The 21,565-nt window shown below is 42.8% G+C and overlaps 6 protein-coding genes and 1 non-coding gene across 13 annotated transcripts; 3 read left to right on the plus strand and 4 right to left on the minus strand.

Annotated features, from left to right (window-relative positions):
- Nucleotides 1–1,131: 1,131 nt before the first annotated feature.
- On the minus strand, nt 1,132–4,512 carry LOC102711205. Its single transcript, XM_006663510.2, has 2 exons — nt 4,428–4,512; nt 1,132–2,687 (listed from the first exon to the last, which is right to left on the minus strand). The coding sequence occupies exons 1-2, from the start codon at nt 4,510–4,512 to the stop codon at nt 1,465–1,467; spliced, it is 1,308 nt and encodes a 435-aa protein (XP_006663573.1). The 3' UTR covers nt 1,132–1,464.
- A 1,673-nt stretch (nt 4,513–6,185) lies between these two features.
- Nucleotides 6,186–9,886, plus strand: LOC102717938. Of its 7 annotated transcripts, none has more exons than XM_015842408.1 (3): nt 6,186–6,269; nt 7,234–7,387; nt 9,301–9,886. In XM_015842408.1, exon 3 carries the CDS (start codon nt 9,306–9,308, stop codon nt 9,732–9,734), a length of 429 nt encoding a protein of 142 aa, XP_015697894.1. In that variant the 5' UTR covers nt 6,186–6,269; nt 7,234–7,387; nt 9,301–9,305; the 3' UTR covers nt 9,735–9,886. The 7 variants fall into 7 exon arrangements, with proteins under 7 accessions (XP_015697894.1, XP_015697897.1, XP_015697895.1 ...); XM_015842411.1 differs by having other exon boundaries at nt 7,234–7,378; XM_015842409.1 differs by having other exon boundaries at nt 6,189–6,269; nt 7,354–7,387.
- Nucleotides 9,887–10,320: 434 nt separating this feature from the next.
- Nucleotides 10,321–12,006, minus strand: LOC102711484. Its single transcript, XM_015842475.1, has 2 exons — nt 11,946–12,006; nt 10,321–11,796 (listed from the first exon to the last, which is right to left on the minus strand). Exons 1-2 carry the CDS (start codon nt 11,962–11,964, stop codon nt 10,592–10,594), a joined length of 1,224 nt encoding a protein of 407 aa, XP_015697961.1. The 5' UTR covers nt 11,965–12,006; the 3' UTR covers nt 10,321–10,591.
- Nucleotides 12,007–14,385: 2,379 nt separating this feature from the next.
- On the plus strand, nt 14,386–14,814 carry LOC102718217. The gene has a single exon (XM_006662961.2). It carries the CDS (start codon nt 14,386–14,388, stop codon nt 14,812–14,814), a length of 429 nt encoding a protein of 142 aa, XP_006663024.1.
- Nucleotides 14,815–15,350: 536 nt separating this feature from the next.
- On the minus strand, nt 15,351–17,398 carry LOC102711754. Its single transcript, XM_040528562.1, has 3 exons — nt 17,304–17,398; nt 17,132–17,209; nt 15,351–16,953 (listed from the first exon to the last, which is right to left on the minus strand). Exons 1-3 carry the CDS (start codon nt 17,396–17,398, stop codon nt 15,756–15,758), a joined length of 1,371 nt encoding a protein of 456 aa, XP_040384496.1. The 3' UTR covers nt 15,351–15,755.
- Nucleotides 17,399–17,533: 135 nt separating this feature from the next.
- On the plus strand, nt 17,534–19,403 carry LOC102712035 (plastid-lipid-associated protein 6, chloroplastic). Its single transcript, XM_040528904.1, has 4 exons — nt 17,534–17,962; nt 18,080–18,319; nt 18,417–18,543; nt 18,843–19,403. The coding sequence occupies exons 1-4, from the start codon at nt 17,720–17,722 to the stop codon at nt 19,058–19,060; spliced, it is 828 nt and encodes a 275-aa protein (XP_040384838.1). The 5' UTR covers nt 17,534–17,719; the 3' UTR covers nt 19,061–19,403.
- Nucleotides 19,361–19,432, minus strand: TRNAP-UGG. The gene has a single exon. It is a non-coding gene; the product is annotated as a tRNA-Pro (tRNA).
- Nucleotides 19,433–21,565: the final 2,133 nt, after the last annotated feature.

Here is a 21,565-nt window from a genome sequence, read left to right on the forward strand (position 1 = left end):
AATTCAAATTTTGACAGCAGCATCAGCATTTCAGGCCAAAAGATGAGGCCTATTGTCATTCTCACATTTTAGTTTTTTTACTGCACACAGGATTTTTTTTCCCTGTACACTATTGTGTTCTATGCAAGATTAGAGAAACAATTGGTCGACTGTAGAACACTTGGGATCTTACAAATGCACAGAATTAATGCCTTAAGTGATCAGACAATTCAACAAGGAATTCTCATAAGTCATAAGCTCACGTATATTTACTTTGAATAAATGAAACCCCAAACTGAGTGTAAACATATGCGACCTCATAGCACATCAATCTTTACCGTATAATCACCGATTATAACATGCCAACAACTGAATATGTAGCAGATCAGTTTAGCCTGCGTAAAACTAGAAATTATTCATAAATATATTTCAATAGTTGCATTGCATGCACCATGCAGAGAATGAATAATGAAAACACTGCATGAACATGATGGATTGCATCTGCGAAACCACTGCAAGATTGTAACTTGGACATTGCACACTTATCATTGCTGTAATGTGATATTGTCACATTTAAAGATCAAAATATGCAGAAAGCAACACAAGTCAAACTGTTGAATGGAGATATCAGAAAGCGAAACACCATAGATACAAGAGTAAAATGATACTTTTATGCACAACGGTTCATTTAAAAGGAATGAATCATGACAGCACCCCCAGATTGTTCCAGTTGTTTAGTGCCACAAAGTTTTCCTCTTGTCCAGAAAAATGATAACTTGTCAGAATGAATGGCACAATGATTGTCACTGCATATGGAGCACAGTAGATTTATGAATGGCACAAATCTATTTAGATTTGATTAGATTTTAGATTAGATTTTATTCATCTACAATGAAGACAATATCCACAGCTTATCACGCTGTTTAGAATAGGACTCATGTGACCATACTTTACTTTCTATTCTTAAAAATGTAGCATGGTCCAAAATCCCAACAGAGCATGTATGACAAAATGCCTAGCAAGAACACAAATCATACACTGGTTATCAATGTCAGCATCTATTCTTATAAGCAGAAAATAAAATACACGGGATTAAAGAACATAACATCTTTAGTAAAAAAGAAAGAAAGAAGGTATCGACGGGCAAATCTCACAGAATGAATAGGAAATAAAATTATCACATGCAGGTAAAAAATTGATACGTAATTCATACTCTCATAATGACAACATAATGTTCCATCACATTAAGTATTTTTTTTGCTAGTCATGCTTCTGGTTACCTCACCGACAAAAAGATAGCAGAATAGTCTAGTGCCATAAATACAAAAGATGAGATACCACAAGTGTGAAAGCACTGAGACATCAGACACACCAACACACGTGTTTTCATTTCTCAAAGAGCAAAACAATGGTGCTCCATCCAAGCAGCATCAAGGTATCCTATACAATCATGATTCCTTGGAATCAGAGTTGATCTCGAGCAGTTCATCCAGAAGGAAAGAACCATGTTGGACTCATCACCCTGCCATCTGATGCTCGAAAGTTGTCATCCGATATGTCTACCGCAAATGGTGCCAGTGCGCAATCTCTCATGTTGTACACAAACTTGTCAAAAGGGGGGGCATTTTTTGCAGGGTAGAGATAACCATCTATGAAGTAGACAAGATCATCCTCAATTCCATCATAATGATGCGTAGGAAATGACATGCTACTACATGGGCTAATGAAGATGCAATCGCCATCCAAGCTGCTGATCTCAGTGAATATGAAAGGGTTTGCGCTTACGTCCATCACAAATACGCTGACCTTGCAAATGTTGTGCCAACCTTCAGAACCACCTATGTATCTGACAACTAGCAATAATTTCCCATGCCATTCTACCAAGTTCCACCTCTGTCCGTAGCTATCCTTAACCTGGGGCAGCTCAGTGACACACCTCTCAACACGAGAAACCATTATCCCATGACCATCCTCCGTGATCTCGAACGCAAAGAGATTTGTGGTGAGCTTACTGAGAATGTAGAACTTCCCCTGGTAGACGGCAACATCACTGAACTTACTGATGCAGCCTCCATAGCAAATGCACCAGGAGGTCATCCCAGGTCTCCAGAGGGCAAGCTTAGCTCCGTTCCTGTGCACAGAGATGGCAGCCACCGTGTACATTGAGCCAGAGTCAGGAGGCGAGGACAGGATCACCTTGCAGAACGACATCACATACTGGGCAGCATGGATCGTGCACTCCACCACACCGGAGCCATTGATGATGGGTAGTGATCTGCAGTAGACATCGACGAGATGGGTGGACACAAAAGGGGGCGGGAGACTGACAACTTGCCGAGAGAAATGATTCACCAAGAAACACGCACTATCGCCCAAGTAGCGAGCTTTCTTCTGCTGGACGACGGCGAGCCAACCTTCGCACGATCCCACGCAGCGAACATCCCCAGCCGCCGCCAGCCCCACGGGCATCGGGATGCGGCGCGTCTCCGTCATGGCCCCATCGGGGCAGAACCCAGAGAAGGTGAGGTTAGAGAGGACGAGCAGGGGAAGCGGCGGCGGCGGGCGGTGGAGGCGCGCCGCGGCGGAGCGCCACGCCTGGCAGACGGAGCGCAGCCTGGCGCGGTCCTCGGCGCAGGGGAGGCGCCCGACCACGACGCCGATGATGTCCCCCGGTATTTCCGCCCACGACCGCCGCTGAAGATCCCGCCCTGCGCGGGGAGAGGGATGTTAAATCTCGGCATCGATCAGGAAAGTATTCCGTCGAACAGGTTGCCTGCGCAGCCACCTGCAACCACCGACACGATCGCGACGGCAAGTCGGCAACACCACGCGCGAGGGGGACGGGAAGGGATGCGAAACTGCGAAAAAGTCGAGGGGTTAGTCTCACATGGGGCTTCTGTGCCGGCATCCATGGCCGCCGGAGGATCGGCGTGGCGCGACGGCTCGTCCGCTACCCTCGACTGGTGGGTCCACCAACGCCAGTTTTCAACGGTGTTTTGCGATGCATATTAATTAGACGACAGATCGCTATAAAAGAAAATATTTGTATGAAACTGTGAGGAGAAAGAGAATTTGTTTCATGGTCATGAAACGTTTGGGCACCATTACCCAGCCGTAAAACTCGTATTAAGGGGCTTGAGGTGTTTCATGCAATCAAACACTCTTTCCCTATAATCAAACTTTCAGTAGTAATTAAATATTTTATTTAGCTTTGAAAATGGTATAATAAAACGTTGCATTGTAATAGTTGTTTCTTGCATCGTTTTATCGAGATAATTAATTTTGGAATTATGTAGTACAACTGAACATCGAGATTGGTCTAATCCTGCTAATCTAGGAGTATAGACGGTTCCACGTGTTAAGTTCTCAATAAAATGGTGTTTATAGTACTCTTCTGGCCAGTTTCAAGTCACTGATTTCAATACTACTAGTCTAAAAAACTAAAACACGAAACAACCTCTTTTAATGGGATAGTTTCATTACACTGTTTCATGGGTTTATTGTAGCATTTAATTTTTGTGTTTTGTTAAAATCAAATATACTAGATAAACTTTGTAGCTGTTGTTGTGCGGTGGAGCACGTGCTCCTAGAGAGGCGGGCGGCCGCATGGGTCGGCTGACGTCCAATAAACGAGGCTTTTAATTTTTTTTGTTGCTGTTAACTTAGAAGGTTTAATTCTTCTCATAACCCTATGCGAGGGATGAGTGACCAATCTATTCTCAATCATTCTTACGAATGGAAAATAAGTTAAATTTCTCATTGAGGCATGACATATAGAGGATGTATATATATTAATTAGAGTAAATTTTTTAATAAAATGTTTTAAATTTCTCTTGATTTATATATTAAAGTATTATAATACTCATATATAACAAAAACACATTAATAATGAAAAAAACTCTTGCTTACGGAAAGTACATCCCTCCTTAATAATCTAAAAAAGTTCACGGTTTTCACGTTTCATTTATCGTCATTGTAAGTTGTAATGCTTATCTGCGATAAACAATAATTATCGGTAAAATTTATATAATAATAGGTCAAGTGTTCCCATAAAATACTCCCATGAAATTTCATTAAAAAATATTCCCATAAAATACAAGTGATCTAGCATCTACAATAGATGTGTACAAAATAATTCATATAAATGCATAAACCTATCCCTAATATTTAAGCATGTCCAGTTCAACCATGCCTCTGCGTGATCTATTTAACAAGAGTACTTAATTTGATACTAAAAGGCATAAAAATTTTAGCGTAAATTTTAGTACTTCCTAGTACCTTTGTACCAAGAGTTACTAAAACCTCCTGTTACTTTCAAAAATTGCTCATTTGGTGGTTGATATGAGTCGAATGACTATGAAGCCCACGTGTTAGCCTCTTTGTCATAGGAGAAATAAGTCAAAGGGTCTCTTTCGTAGCCGAACTCCTCCATGTCGTCTAGCGGGAACAGGCCCTCCGCTCCCAGAGCAGCTCAACGAACTTCTCCCGGCAGGCCGCGGCGTCGCCGGTGATGACGGTCTCCGGCGCCGGCATGGTGGCTCTCGATTACCTGGGGCGCCATTGATGTTGATGCTGATCAATAACTGGGGATTTTCTTGGATTGGCGAGCTATAGTTTGTTGATTAGTTTTTTAGAGTCAATTGAAAAAATTACAATCTTCATTGCAATATTATATAATATTGTATTTTCAGTACATTATCTGGAAAATTATTATATTTTCATCCATACTGTGTGTGCGCCAACTGAGTGAGACCGGCAGCTGTTTAGTCTATACTCCAATGACTTCTTTTGAGGGTCGTCAAGACTGAAGAAAATAGTTTAAGTCATGGCCTTTTTCTAGCCTTCTCTGACCATTTTTACGTACTGATTATGAATACCATGGCGTATTCTCTCGAAGTCCGTAAATGCATATATGCTTAGGTCCCGTTTAGTTTGCAAAAAGTTTTTGTAAAAACATCAAATCAAGTTTTTGACACCTATTTGAATACCATGGCGTTCGTCGAAAACGGGAAGCTGAAGAGGATTGCAGGGGTGAAGACCAAGGAGCTGATGCTGTGGCTCAGTGTGGTTGAGGTCTATGTTGATGAATCTTCTTCTCCTGGGAAGATCACATTCAAGACTGGCACTGGTCTCTCTGATAGCTTCGATGTGTCGGCCTTCGAGCTAGGGATGTAAAGAAGAAGAACTGAACATCTGATGGAATGTGTTGACACCCCAAATTTGGCACTGAGGAAACACTACAGAATGTGGCAGCATACTTGGGTTTATCTTCCTTTTTAGTTTCTTTCTTGTGTTTATGGTTGTTTTTGTACTTTAAACCGAGAAATAAGTATTGTTGAACCTATAAATAACTATTTTGCTGTGCATCTGTGCATGCAAGTTCTGAGTTTATTAGTTTTGGAATTCGAAGGCTGTTGCTGATGCTGAGTGATCATATTTTCTCTTTTAAAATATGGACCTTCAATAGCCAGGTTGATTTCTGCTGCAGTCTCCATCTGCTTTGGCTCTATTGAAACCAAACTAATAATTGTGACAAAGCAAATATTGGATTCAAGAAGCTGTCATAAAGTAAGGAGTAAAAATTCAACCCCACACATCACGACATTATTTCTGTTAAAAATTGGAGAACATCTTTGTATATAAAGCAAGCACGCTATCATACTCCCAGGAATCCTGCAGTACAATGAAATCCTGTACCGTTATTGTATGAACATGAAACGACTGACGACTTGAACATTTGTGCAGATACTCCGTACAAACGGGAATGCTGCTCTGAATTTTGGATGCTTCAGTTAGCCATCTGAATTTCGAATATTCGGTTTGCCATTTCCCCATTTAGTTTTCTTTGAAAACCATTATGCTGGCTAAGTTCTTCACGGGCAGCAGCCACTATAATGATCACAAGACATTTGATTATCTGGATAAGGAACTGGTCGGAGAGGTTTAGCAGTTAAGCTATATATGCTGAGAGAAAATTTCGCTTGCTGAAAATTTTGAACAAGAAACTAGGGCAGAAAACAGTATTCAGTCAGATCATCTCTCTATATATTGAATCGTGGCGAGATTCTCGGGCAACCAGCCGCGCCACGTGGCACAACGTGATTCTAGCGTGCAATCTTTGCACGCAGCCATTCGATCGCGGATCAACGGATATGATCGCGCGGTATATCTGGTTGTAAATATAGAAAGTTTAAGGGGCCTTTTATAAACTTGCAAAATCTCTATTCTGGTCGTCTTCCGGGGGCTTATCAGGCACGCCGCCAGCGCCGACCTCCGGCCATCGGTCGTAGGTAATGCTCCTTCCTCCCCCGCTCTTCGATCGATGAGATTCTACTGCTCGCCTTGCGCACCTCCATCCTAGGGGATGTTTATATTGAGAAATTTTTTAGAGAAGTATCACGTCAAATGTATAATCGAATGTTGAAAGGGTTTTTAGACATGAACGAAAAAACGAATTTTATGGCTACCCTGGAAACCGCGAGACGAATCTTCTAAGCTTAATTAATCTGTCATTAATATATGTTAGTTACTGTAGCACTTATGGCTAATCATAGATGAATTAGGCTCAAAAGATTCGTCTCAACATTTCTTCCATAACTGTGCAATTAGTTTTTTGGTTCATCTATGCTTAATGTTTTATTTAGATGTCCAAAAATTCGATGTAATGTCTTTGAAAAAAAATTTGGGAACTAAACGTGGCCTAAAATCTTGCCGCGCCGTTGATTCTGGGTCTTCTTACGCTCTCTGCAACATCCACGTCCACCACATGTTCGACGAAACGCCTGAGAGGATTCCTCGGCTCATGGAACCAGAGCAAGCCCCTTGTTGTGCGGACGTGCGTGCTGTCGCGGCGCTGGCGTGACCCTGGCGCTCCCTGCCCCGCATCAATGCCGACATCTTTCAGTGCAAGAGGGGGATCAAAACATGGGTGGAGGACACGGCGCGGTTCGCGTTCCACAAGTTCGTCAACACTCTGCTGCGGCACCGTGACCCCGTACGCTAGGTAGATGGGTTCTGGCTCAGATGCCGCAGCCGCAGCCGCAGCCGCAGCTACAGATTTTACCCACGAGATGCTAACCTGTGGATCAGCCATGCATTACAGTTGCAAACCTGCTTGATCATAACATCTCTTCCTAGATAATTGAAGATTTGACTATCAGTACCTATGATACCGGTTTAGTTAATAGGTAACACAGTACACTTGTTGCATTTCCACTCCAAGCGTCACTGCTCTGACATTGTTTGGTCCTACAGACCATGTACTGATGTACCTTTGCTGAAAGACATGGCTTCAGTTTATCTCTCTGATTATTTTCATGATTACGGTACTGCTGTTGATGTCCATCGGATGCTCACGAGCCTATCTGGTGTCAGAAGTTTGTCATTGGATATTGATGAGGTAAATAAGGTATGTGTCTAGATCTCATATATTTACCCTTTTCTTAGTATGCCAATGCATTTTAATACATGTATCTGTATGAAAACTGAGAAGCATTCTGTGTTTTTATTACACATCACAATTAAACTACAACCTAAACTATATCAGCTATTCTCTCTTGCAAAGGGAAGTTCATACTTGAGCGGAACTTATGTCGTGATGTATCGATATGACGATTGATGCTATCTAGAGTCAACCTGTTGCAATCTGTTTCGTGTACTCTATTCATCTACAGATTCATTAACCTGTTCACCTGACATATATTTGATTTTAGACAGCAATTAGATCATTTAAATTTCGTTCACACCCAGATGTTCTGTTGTGGATTTAATACATGTTGATTAATTAACTTATATGGAATCTAGTATTTACATAATTGAGAACTAAATGATAAAATAAAGAAATTACTCAAAGGATTACTCCCGGTGCAACATGTCACGATAGATTAACGTTGTGTTTTAAATCCATATATTCCTCGATTGCATGGGATACGTTATGGCAATTACTTCCCATATGAACTAGGTTATGTGTTATCAAAGCAGGTACAGTAGTAGACTATAAGCCAGTTATAAACATATTTTAAGCAGATAAGAGAGGAGAGAGAAGAGAAATGGTCTATAAATTGTAGCCAGCTGCAGCACAAACTCCAAGACATAATTTGTATATAACAAGTGGTTAAGTGGGGTATGGTAGTACATGTTTTGTAGTTAGCTTGTATGAATTAGCTATCAGATTGGCTCTAGCTGAATTTGAGCTATTAGTTGGCTATACTATTGAACTTGCTCTCATTGAATTTGAGCTATTAGTTGGCTATACTATTAAACTTGCTCTCATTGAATTAAGCATGTGTCGCCTTATTGTTGTGGATTTTCCATTGAAATGGGTTATGTTTCAATCACGGTCTTTAAACATCTGCTATGTTGGAGGTCTAGATTTATAAATGGATAAATATATATGTTTTGTATATGTATGGATATTTTAGCATTGATATAAATGAAAGTAAGGTTATTAAATTTTTAAAATTCTTATCTACACTATATACTATTAACTATGATTGTGGTGGTTATAATACAAAGATATCGGTATTTGCTTAGAATATAACAATGACCCTATATAAGACTACAAATAGATTGGACTTACCTAATCTTAATTGGGCGCGGCAAAAGCCGCGCCATTGTTTCTAGTAAAAGAACTTCCATGCTGAACTTTTCAGTGCACATGGGCTGCATTCGTTTTGGGTGCTAGAATGCAGATTATTCATTGGTTTACACACACATTCTGAACCGCTAAATATTTTTTAAAACGTTTCTACAGAGAAGTTCATCTCACCTTTTTAAAGTAGATTTTCAATTATGTAGTAGTTAATTCTATTTGTTCATATCATTAAATAACTATCACAAAATTCTATAATTTTTCATCCATAGAAGAACACAGTCATAATAAGTAGGCATCTCTTTTTTTACATCTTTGAACTGCAACTGCATAGCACAACCATTTAGCCGCACACCATAAGATAAATAATGTCAGAGGAAAACAATCAAATAAAGCTAACCAGACATGACCATATTGACCGACCAGCGATTCTGCCAATGCTTGTCTGGTACTCTGTTCTGGTCTACCAAGGCATGCTCAGCTTCAGGTCTGTATTGCAATTTGCACAACACCAGTCAAAATATGTCCACCTATTCTAGTCTCAGGCTCTCAGCCCAGCTGCCACTCAGGACACTGGACTTGATACACTTCTACGCATTACTATATATGGCTCTCCTCTTTCTACACTTGTCATCACAAAACACAGAGCCTCATAGTTTATACTATTGATCACAACTACACAAGATCCAAACAGACCATTGTCACCACTCACCACTCTCATTTCTCAATAGGGAAGATGGCATCACAAACCATCAAAACCCAGCGTGCCGGTGCGGAGGTCGTCAATGGTGATACCGCCGGCAAGAAGAGGTCCATTGAGCTGCTCCAGGAGCTCGGCCTTCCCAAGGGCCTGTTCCCCTTGGACGACATTGAGGAGTTCGGCTACAACAGTGCGAGCGGTTTCATGTGGATTCTCCATAGGAAGAAGAAGGAACATACCTTCAAGAAGATCAAGCAGACCGTCTCCTATGCCACCGAGGTGACTGCTCTCGTCGAAAAGGGTAAGCTGAAGAAGATTGCAGGGGTGAAGACCAAGGAGCTGATGCTGTGGCTCAGTGTTGTTGAGGTCTATGTTGAGGAGTCATCTGCTGGGAAGATCACCTTCAAGACCGGAACTGGTCTCTCTGATAGCTTTGATGCGTCAGCCTTTGAGCATGATGTGTAGATTATTGGCTAGTTTCGAATGGCTAAATATCCTATGTTTTTTTTTCCTTAGTTGGACTTTTTCTTCTTCTCTTTTCATGTTCTTGGCTTCATAATTAAAATAAATGGTGCAAAATTCTGTAACCTGATATGAATTTATGAACACGTCAAATTGCCAGAGTTTGTTATAAATGTTATTTGTTTTACCTTTAGAGTATATATAACAAAATTACGAACTGTGCAGAAAAAAAAGGGCAAATTGAAAAACATCATGAATTCATGATTTGCCAATACCAGATATCCAATTCAGGAGTCAAAAGGCATTGATCATGTCAAATTTAGGCACCATTCGCTCTTCAGCCATGACTAAAGGCAGGCTGCTCACTTAACAAATAAGTACACACAATGGTAAACAAGTTCAGACAACTAACAGTAGACTGAACTTGTGCCTGTGACCATAAACTTCCAGAATAAACAAACAAGCCAATCAGAGATCATAAGCATCCAATTTTTTTTAGAAAAAACATGTAACAGCATTGTTCATTCTTCGATGAACTATCAAAGTATCGTAGTCATCAGTTTCGTATTTACAAGAAACAGAGGGTTAAGCCATCCCATATACTTCAAACTTTGTAGGTGAAATCACTGACAAGGTAGATCAAAATTTCAGTGCGTAAACAGGGCACCGGTAAGTATTTTGCAAACAATGTAGATCTATGACATGTACTCAAAGTATTTGAGAACAACCAACAGTAGAAGATGTCGGTCATGAAAAGGAAAGAAAAACACCATCACTGGCTTGCATGAGCACAGTCATACGAGGCCACATTAGCACTGTCATACTCTTGATATGATCTGATCGGATTTTCTCAGAAGAATTCATTTCGGTGGAAAGAGCCACAACAGGTTGTCCAAGAATGGCCAAGAGTTGTCCTTAGGTACCAAAACAGGGAATTCTATCATTTTAGCATCTCTCACATTGTACACAAGTACATCAAAAGAAGGATCAGAACTGGTAGTCTGTTGGTTATAGTTGCTAACGAAGTAGACGAAATCACCATTGGCTCCATCATACTGACAAGCAGGAAAGGACTTGCTGCTGCACGAACTGATGAAGAGACAATCACCATCCAAGCTGTTGATCTCAGTGAAGCTGTGAGGGTTTGTGCTGAAGTCCAGAGGATATATCCCAATTTTCCTAATAGTTATTTTTAGGACGTCACAATCAGCAAACATTATGATCAGCACTAGTTTCCCATGCCATTCTACAATGCAGCACTGATGTACCAGACAACCCTTCACTAGGGGTAGCGGCTCTGTAACACACTGTTCAGCATATGAGACCGTAACTCTGTCGTCAACCTCTTCAAGCTCAAAGAACAGGATGAGCAGGCCCGTTGGATTTGCAGAGACCATGTAGATCCTCCCCTGGTAGAAGGCAATATCAGCTGAAACATTGATTCTAATGCTTCGGCACACGGACCATGAACTCATCCCAGGGTGCCAGAGAGCAAGGGTATTATGAGAAATGGCAGCCACAATGCACATTGCGCCAGAGGCAGGCGGAGCAGATAAGATCACCTTTCTGAAATGAATCGGGTACTCTGGTGCATGGACATTGATATGAATTGGATGTGAGGTATTGACTATAGGAAGAGCCTTGCAGGAGTGACCCAATAAATGGAAAGCACGCGGATGTGGTAGGCGGATCGTCTCCCGGGAGAAGGCATTCACCAGGAAGCAATGGCCGTCGGCCTTGCGTTCGCTGCTGCGTCGCATCCCCACCAGCCACTCGTCGAACGATCCAACCCAGAAGATGGTCGCGTCCTTGCACAACGGGATGCTGCTGAATTCGGTGATCTCCATGGTGGGGGAGAAGCTTGCGAAGCAGGCGAAGCTGAACCGGGAGAACACGAGCATAGGGAGGGGCAGCGGCAGGCGCTGGGTGGCCGCGGCGTCGCGCCACGAGCGGCAGACGGAGCGCGCCCTGACACGGTCAGCGAGGCTCGGCATGTTGCCGAGCACGCGGCCGAGCATTTCCGCCGAGATGTTCTTCCACGGCTGCCACGGCAGCGCGTCACCTGCTGCAGTGAACCGTCAATCTCCTGTGAGGCATTTCATCGAAACACCTCGCGCACAAAACCCACGCAGACATTTCCACGAACCGCGAACAAGCACGCCACCCACGCGGAGGGATTCAGAGAGAGAGGGGGGGTTGGGTACGAGGGCTCACCTGAGATGCTACCGTCCATGGCGGCCGGGGAGCTCAGGTTTCGCCGGAGTTTGGGTGCGTCGGTTTCTTCCTCGCGAAGTCGTCGTGGTGTTTGATCTCGTGGAGGCGAGCGGAACGGCAACGCAACTACACAAGTCTCTCCTGCGAATATTTCTAAAGAAAAAGAAAGCGAAACTAATTGGGCCGAATGGCCTCTGGGATCCTTATATATAGATTGTAGTTGGGCCTGAAAACGGCCCATCAGCCCACCTCATCGCCATGAGGATCGCGTTACCTCGTCCAGCGAATCAGTTTGTATAAATGAGCATGCCAAACCGCCTTCGTAAATGAATCCTAATTTAAAAGTAGGGGATTCTTGTTGAAAAATTAAATCCATCGGTCTCTTTTTCTCATCAACAATAATTAGAATTCCTAAACTCATTATTTTTCGGTCTCTAACTAACCGGTTCCACACTGCCTATGTGGCAAACAAACAATATTTTGGGATTTTATTTGGGGGGCAGCTATACTACGATATCGTGTTATGTAACGGAACAAATTCTACAAGTTATCAAATATGATATCTCACCAGTATCAAATATAATATTACATCGGTACCAGCTAATACTTGGGTGGTACCAGGTGATACTCAATAATTAGGATTTTTAGGAGTCAAAAATAGACAAGCTATTGAGCATGCTCTCAGTTAGACATTTGAATTTGGAACACTCAGTTAGCCATTTGGTTTTAGGCTCTATTTATCCTCACTTGGGATTATTATAATATAGATTATTAGAATGATAAATAGGTTCATGTGACATATTATTATACTCCATCAATTTTATATTATAAGTTACTTTAAGTTTATGCTAAGTCAAATATCTTTAAGATTGATTAAGTTTAAGAAGAAAACAACAATATTTTTAACACAAAATAAATATAACATAAAATATATTCAATGGTGGAATTTAAGTAATTAGTTTGGTGTTGTGGGTGTTAGTATATTTTTTTCTTAATTTAGTCAAACTTGAAGATATTAACTTAAGACAAATATAAAGTGACTTAAAATACAAAATAGAGAGTAATACCGAGTCCAGATTATCATAATATGGTAGGCTGCTCTAAGTTATTTTTTAAGATTATTAGGTGGCTAAAGACGCACTACCTTGGTTAATTTAAAATAATTAATCATCTTATCATCCATTAACTATTTTAGTTTATAATAATATAGTAATTTAGCTCGATAATAATAATTCTAAGTGAAAACAAACATAACCTTAGTATAAAGCAAATATTATATCGTCTAGAGTCTTCAAGTACAGACTATCACTATGTTGTTCACACCTATATTATTTTAAATAGGATATCTTTCCCTATTTTTGCTTATGATCATTCATCTTATTCAAAATAAATTATATAGTTCTAAATTATTTTGTTATAATTTGATTTATTGTTATAGGAACTTTAAATATAACTTATAATTTTGCATATTTGAATAAAATTTTTAAAAAATACGAATTGTCAAACATAGACTAAAAGTTAATGGCGTCATATAAAAAACATGAAGGGTACTTGTGGAAGGAAAATTACAAATAGTGCTTCATTTAACAAACACCTATATTATCAACTAAATTGCTGGACACTCTACAAACAGGCAGACCTATTTTGACTTCTATGAAGTCTGAACTGCAACTCCTAGAACAATCCGTTAGCAGCAAGCCATAACAATATGAAATCCACGATGACAAAAACAAAAAAGAATAAAATCAATAGAGCTGTCCAAACATGACCAGCTTGACCATACGAACCAGCCATAATGCTAGTCTAATCTGGTCTACCAAGTCCAGCTCCAGGGCTGCAGTGTACAATAGCAAGTCAAAATATGTGCACTTGTTCTATAGTCTCAGGAGAAACAGTTTTTAGCGCATGGATGTAGGTACACCCGTGTGCTTACATATCATCTAGATAGTTATTAAAAAATATAAAAAAAATTTGACAAGATAGATTAATATGATTTATATCACTCCACAAACATGCAAGCTTAAATTCAACTTCTACAAGTTGCAGTAAAAAACAAAACTAAAACTAACTATACGCATATTCATAATTGTTTTTGTTATTTTTGCTATAGCTTGTAGAAGTTGAATTTAAACTTGCATGTTGGTGGAGTGATATAACTCATATTAAACTATCTTGTTAAACTTTTTTATAATTTTTTATGACTATTTACATAGCATGCAAGCAACGGGTATACATACACCCGTGTACTAAAAAACTGCATCCATAATCTCAGCCCAAATACCCACGAGTGAGGACACTTGCCTATATATAGCTCTCCTCCTCGCTACACTTTTCATCAAAAACACATTAACGATCCATAGCTCACAGTTCATACCAGTGATCACAACTTTCACAAGCTCCAATAGTCCAAATTGAGCATTCTCAGTTCTCAACAGGCAAGATGGCATCCCAAACCATCGAAAGCCACCGTGCCGGTGCTGACGTCATCAATGGCGACGCTTCTGGCAAGAAGAGGTGCATTGAGCTGCTCCAGGAGCTCGGCATTCCCAAGGGCCTGTTCCCCTTGGACGACATCGAGGAGTTCGGCTACAACCGCGCGAACGGTTTCATGTGGATTCTTCATAGGAAGAAGAAGGAGCACACCTTCAAGAAGATCAAGCAGACCGTCTCCTACGCCACCGAGGTGACAGCGTTCGTCGAGAAGGGCAAGCTGAAGAAGATTGCCGGGGTGAAGACCAAGGAGCTGATGCTGTGGCTCAGTGTGGTCGAGGTCTATGTTGAGGAGTCATCTGCTGGGAAGATCACCTTCAAGACCGGAACTGGTCTCTCTGATAGCTTTGATGTGTCAGCCTTTGAAATTGATATATAGATTGTTGGATATTCCATCAGGCTAAATAAGCAGCCTTTTGTACTTGATTTTCTTTTCTTGTCTTCTGCATGTACTTTGCTTCCCAATTATAATAATTGGTGAAAATTTCTGTAACCTGATATGAATTTATGAAGCTATGAAATTGCCAGAGTTTGCTGTAAATTTTATTTATTTTTCCCTTTAGTATATATACAATCAAATTACTAAGTGTGCAGACAAAAGAAGGCCAAATTGAAAAGGATCATGATTTGCGAAATCACATATATCCATTTGAGGGGTCAAAAGGCAGCGATCAAATCAAATTTAGGCACCATTTGAACTTCAGCCATGACTATGAAGGCGGAAGGTACATGTAAACTTAGCGGCCCACTAAACTAAAAGCTTAGTTCGAAGACACAAAATAACGCCTCATTTTGGAAACAAACATAAACAATAGCAAACAAGTACAAACCATGAACAGTAAACTGAACTTCTGACTGTGATCACAAACTTCAAGAATAAACATACAAGCCAATCGGGCATCATAAGCGTCCAAAACTAAAAATAAAACATGTAACAGCATATTTCATTCTTGGATGAACTAACGAAGTATCGTAGTCACCAGTTTCATAGTTACATGAAACAAAGAATCAAGCCATCCATAGACTTCGAGCAATTTCTGAGCCTTAATATGTGCATCACAAAACTTTGTAGGTGAAATCAGAGATACAGTAGATCAATAACAGTGCGTTAACAGGGCACTGTTAAGTATTTTGCAAACAAAGTACATCTATGACATACTGACATGCACTGAAGGTATTTGAGAACAACCAACATCAGAAGATTTCGTTCATGAAAAGGAAAGAGAACACCATCACGGGTTTACTTGAACACAGTCATATAAGGTCACATAAGCACTGTCATAGTCTTGATATGATCTGACCGGATTCTCTCAGAAGAATTCAAAACGGAGGAAAGAGCCACAAGGGGCTGTACGTGAACGGCTCAAAGTTATCCTTAGGTACCATAAAACGGATTGTTGCCATTGTAGCATCTCTCACGTTGTACACAAGTACATTAAAAGAAGGGTCGTCACTAGTAGTCTTTTGCCAACAGTTGCTAACGAAGTACACAAAATCACCTTTGGCTCCTTCATACTGACAAGCAGGAAAGGACTTGCTGCTGCACGAACTAATGAAGAGACAATCACCATCCAGGCTGTTTAACTCAGTGAGGCTGTGAGGGTTTGTGCTGAAGTCCAGAGAATATATTCCAATTTTCTGAATCACTTTGTTTGCGCAGTCACTATCTGCATATCTGATGATCAGCACTAGTTTCCCACGCCATTCCACTATGTTGCATTTGTCTATCTCACAACCCTCGACTAGGGGCAGTGGCTCTGTAATACACTGCTCAACATGTGATACCATAACTCTGCCATCAACCTCTTCAGGCTCAAAGAACACGATATGTCGAGAGTATCTGCAGATCATGTAGATCTTCCCTTGATAGAAGGCAATGTCAGTTGAATTGTTGACGTATAAGCTCCTGCACGTGCACCACGAAGTCATCCCAGGGTGCCAAAGAGCAAGGGCGCAACCAGAAATGGCAGCCACGATGCACATTGAGCCAGAGGCAGGTGAAGCAGATAAGACCACCTTTCTGAAGCGCATGGAGTACTCCCGATCGTGGATAACGATGTTGATAAAGCCCGAGGTGTTGACGATGGGGAGAGTCTTGCGGAAGTAATCGAAGAAATGGAAGGCACACGGCGCTGGTAGATTCATCGTCTTCCCTGAGAAGGCATTCACCAAGAAGCAACGGCCGTCTGCATCCTCGCATTCCCTACCGGGTCGCGTTCCCACGAGCCACTGGTCGAACGATCCCACCCAGCGGATGCTCACGTCCGAAGGCAGCGGGATGCGGCGCAAGGCGGTCATCACCATGGCGGGCGAGAAACTGGAGAAGCTGGCGAAGCTGAACCGGGATAACACGAGCATAGGGAAGGACGGTGGCGGGCGCTGCATGGCCGCGGCGGCGCGCCACCAGCGGCAGACGGAGCGCACCCTGTGGCGGTCAACGGCGCACGGCATGAGGTGTAGAACGACGCCGATGATGTCCGCCGTGATGTAGTCCACGGCCCCCACGTCAGCGCGTCTCCTGCTTCAGCGAACCACCAATCTCTCGTTGAGGCATTTCATCGAACACCTCCCACACAAAAAGACTCTCGCATACATTTCGACGAACCGCGAGCGACGCCCTCCACCCCCCCTCCCATACACACACACACACACACACACAGAGGGAGACACGTGAGGTTTAGGGCATAACGGCTCACCTGAGATGCTTCCCTCCATTGGCGGCCGGAGAGCGCAGTTTCGCCGGAGTTCGATTGCGTCGGTTTCCTCTTCGCGAACTCGGAGGCGGTGTTGTCAAAAAAAAAAAAAAAAAAAAAAGAAATCCTACTTGGGCCTAACACGGCCCAGAATTCCAGCCCGGATGGACCCCACAATGTGGGGGCCCACGACGATCGCCTTACCTCGTCCTGCGAATTGCATCCCGCCACGTGGGAGAGGCCAGAGACGCCCGTAGGAAAACGGAACATTCGGGAAGGCGATATCCTCGGAATGTGCCAGCGCTCTACGGAAGCGTACAACACAAATGCAACCGCCTCCTCGCGCGTCCCCTACGCGCGCACGCGTCCCAACCTGCTCCACTCCCTCGGCCCCACCACCCCAGCCGCTGACCACAGAAAATTTTTCCTCCTCCCCTTCAAGAGCTCGACGGAAAATCTCGCGCGGCCTCCTGCGATGCGAGCTGCGACGAGCCGACGACGACGACCCAGCTCGCCATTGCTTTGCTTGTGCTGTCTGGTATAGTGGCCTAGGTAGGTTAAGGTGAAGGGTTGTTGCTAGCGCTAGCTGCCATGGCCGTGGCGGTGGCGTCGTCTTGCTGCGCCTCGACTAGCGCTCGGCCTCTGGTTCACCCCGCCGGAAGAAGGAGCGGGAAGCCGTGGTGGGCGAGTGGTAGGAGGAGTGGTACTGGTGGCAGGAAGACGCGGCTGCTGTCCGTCCGCGCCACCACCGCGGCGCCGTCGGATGTGGGCTACGCGGACGCCAGCGCCGGCGCGGATGACGACGCCGTGACTGCGCTCAAAGTCAAGCTTCTGGTCAGTGATCGGCGGCCGCGAGGGAATTCGCCCTGGTTGAAGGGTTCATGCCTGCTCGGTTCAGTTGCTCGCCTTCTGAAATCTGAACTGCGTGGCGTGGCTTGATTTTGGATGCAGAGCGCGGTGTCCGGGCTGAACCGGGGCCTCGCGGCGAGCCAGGAGGACCTGGACCGAGCCGACGCGGCTGCGCGGGCGCTCGAGGCGGCGGCGGGCGGCCCCGTCGACCTGGACAGGGACATCGACATGCTGCAGGGGCGGTGGAGGCTGGTGTACAGCAGCGCGTTCTCGTCGCGGACGCTCGGCGGCAGCCGCCCCGGCCCGCCCACCGGCCGGCTCCTCCCCATCACCCTCGGGCAGGTCAGGAACAGACAATCTTGAGTAAATTCAACTGAATTTGTCGTGGTGAAATTGGGTCTTGATCGATTCTGAAACTTGTCGGCGTTTTGCTTGTCAGGTGTTTCAGAGGATCGACGTTGTCAGCAAGGACTTCGACAACATCGTCGAGGTCGAGCTCGGCGCGCCGTGGCCTCTGCCGCCGGTGGAGCTGACGGCGACGCTAGCCCACAAGTTCGAGATCATCGGTGAGTCACTGTCGCCTGCTACTTTTCCAGCTTCTCGAAACAGCTGAGCACACGAATATGCTTATTAATGTTCTTGATAAGGCAATCCTGCAAATTTGTTTAGACCACATAAAACAGATCAGTTCCTGCTAATTGCAACCATCATGTTCATGCAAACACAGATCAATTCCCATGAAAGATGCCATATACGCCAGCTTCTTGGCAATCTCTTCAGACAGTTCGTTAGCTCCATTGCCTGAATCAATCCTGAACTTTTTCTGATGGTCGTTGCTATCACTGCCGTGCATGCTCCCTGTCAGGCACCTCGGGCATAAAGATCACATTCGACAAGACGACGGTGAAGACGAAGGGGAACCTGTCCCAGCTGCCGCCGCTGGAGGTCCCCCGCATCCCGGACAACCTCCGGCCGCCGTCCTCCAGCACCGGGAGCGGCGAGTTCGAGGTGACCTACCTCGACGGCGACACCCGCATCACCCGCGGGGACAGAGGCGAGCTCAGGGTGTTCGTCGTCTCGTGATCGAGCTGACTGAAGTACGGGTTGTGTGTGGTTCCTATCTGCTCACTCTTCACTCTTCTGCTCTGACCATCATGCAATCGTTGTGCTTACGTACTGTTCGTGCATTTTGCGTTGATGTTGTAGATTTGCATAATATGGAGTTTATATCAAGTAGAAGAAGGAAATTTTTTTTAAAAAAAAAGTATGTGCGTGCATAGTATTAATCCAGAAATAAAGTGCTCCTATCAAAAAGTTTGTGCGTGCTTAGTTTAATCCAGATATAGCTCTCGAGCACACCAAAATGTAGTCGGGAAGGAAAAAGGGGCATTCCGAGAATCGAACTCGGGACCTCTCGCACCCAAAGCGAGAATCATACCACTAGACCAAATGCCCTTTGACGCTAATGTAAGATAACTAAGTTATTAATACTCTGATCGTGGTCTTCTCTCAATCGATTCCTATTGTACCAAAGAAACTGACGAAGTGAAGTAGACGTAGTAGTAACATTTTGCGACTGCATGCGAGTACTTGTCTCCAGAAAATTTCGAGGTGAATTCTTTTTAAAATAATTTACGTGGATACGTAAGCTTTTGTTAATTTATCAACCGCTTTTGTCATAAATTCTGAAGATACGAGGTGAGAGGTTCTGGATGGCTGTTGAGATTATGAACCCTAGTTTGTAGTAACAGTGGGAAATAATAGCCAGTGGCATGGATGGTAAATGATATGTAGTAGGAGTAATTATGGATACCATGTAGGATAAACGGTTCACATGTAGCTTCATAATTATATATCAGACCCTTGTATTTTCTATTTTAAGTTCATACTCCCTTTTAGTTTACCTAGTGATAGTTTACCTAGTGAATCTAAAATTTTACGCAATAGAACTTAGGAACGGGAAACTAGCATGAAATTAACAGTAAAACAAAATAAAAAAACACTTTCCTTGCATGATGCCTCCATGCTCGCTTCCATCGTCTCTCCCCTCAAACCTTCGTCGCATCAACTGAAGTGCAATCGATTAATTTGTCGTCAACACTATGACTTCCACCTTCTCTAGATGACAACTGGATCAGCAGATCTAGCTAGTGATGAGGCCTCTTCTTCGGTTGCCATGCAACATACTGAGCTTGCCAAATCTCGCTAGCAACGAGGGGCACAACGACTACACCACAAAGAGCACGATGGCTAGGCAACAGCAACCTCAACGCTCGTGGTGGTGGTGACCATGACACTAGCCACACGCTAGCCGCGGTGCTCCTGCCCTAACTCCTCGCCCCCCGAGTTGCTTCGATGTGCGGATGTTTGAATACTAATTTGAAGTATTAAACGTAGACTAATAAATAAACTAATTTTATAAATGTGAGCTAATTCACGAGACGAATTTTTTGAGCCTAATTAATCCATAATTAGCAAATATTTATTGTAGCATCACATAGACTAATCATGCATTAATTAGGCACATTAGATTTATCTCGCGAATTAGTCCAAGATTATGGATAGGTTTTATTAATAGTCTATGTTTATTATTTATAATAAGTATCCAAACATCCGATGTTATTGGACACTAAACTGTAGTCTCTATAAACAAACACCCCGTAAGCAGTAGAGCAATGCCGAGAGCTCAATAGCTGAAGGTCAGGAGGTGATGCACTAATCCTCACTAAGCTCTTGTCGATCCGTGTCAATCCTTTTTCATCTGTCCAGGAGAACACTCTCTCTACTCCTAAGCCAGTCATGTCCTAGTGAAGTTGCGCTGAAACCTGCAGGGTCTTGACTTTTTCTTGCTCTCTCCTTTACGGTGGATATTCTGCTACGTCTATGGTTGAGACTACTCGCCACCTTGATGCATTAAGCATGCAATTAGGGTATCCATAAGCCAAGTGGCCTTAAATAGTGGTCTTAAGTCACATGCCTCCTAACCCAGTGCTGAAATTAAACGTAAGCGAAACAAATTATTAACAAACTAAAAATAGTGTGTAGATAATTTTTTTATATGTGTTTTTAGTGATTTCAAAGCAAAAACTGGATAATAAACTATGATAAAAGAATATAAAATCAACTTCAAGTTTAAGTTGTAAAATTCAAAATTTTATATTAATTAAAAGTGTAAACATAAAAAACAAACTTAGTCCTCCAGGTTAACTTAAGTTGACCATATCAATCTGCTTCACCGCGACATTACCAGATTATATATGGATCTATATATCTGGCCTATCTTTTTTTTTTCCGTCAACGAAACTATTTCTATGGATCAATGGATGGAAATAGTAGACCAAAATACCATAGAAAAGATTGCTATTGGTTCTACAAAGAATTATGCTGACACCGTATCTAGATTGAAGAGAGAGACATAAAAATGAAAAAACTAGTTATAGATTAAGACCCAATGTCTTCAGGTAAAACAAGATTGACTGTGAAAAAGCCAGGTGGATCATGTGATAATAAGATATAAAAGTTACATCGTAAAAGATAGTTTCTTGACACGATATTCTAGAGTATAAATACCAAAATAGTTTCTAGCAT

The sequence above is a fragment of the Oryza brachyantha genome, chromosome 11, assembly GCF_000231095.2.
Source record: "Oryza brachyantha chromosome 11, ObraRS2, whole genome shotgun sequence".
NCBI lineage: Eukaryota > Viridiplantae > Streptophyta > Magnoliopsida > Poales > Poaceae > Oryza > Oryza brachyantha.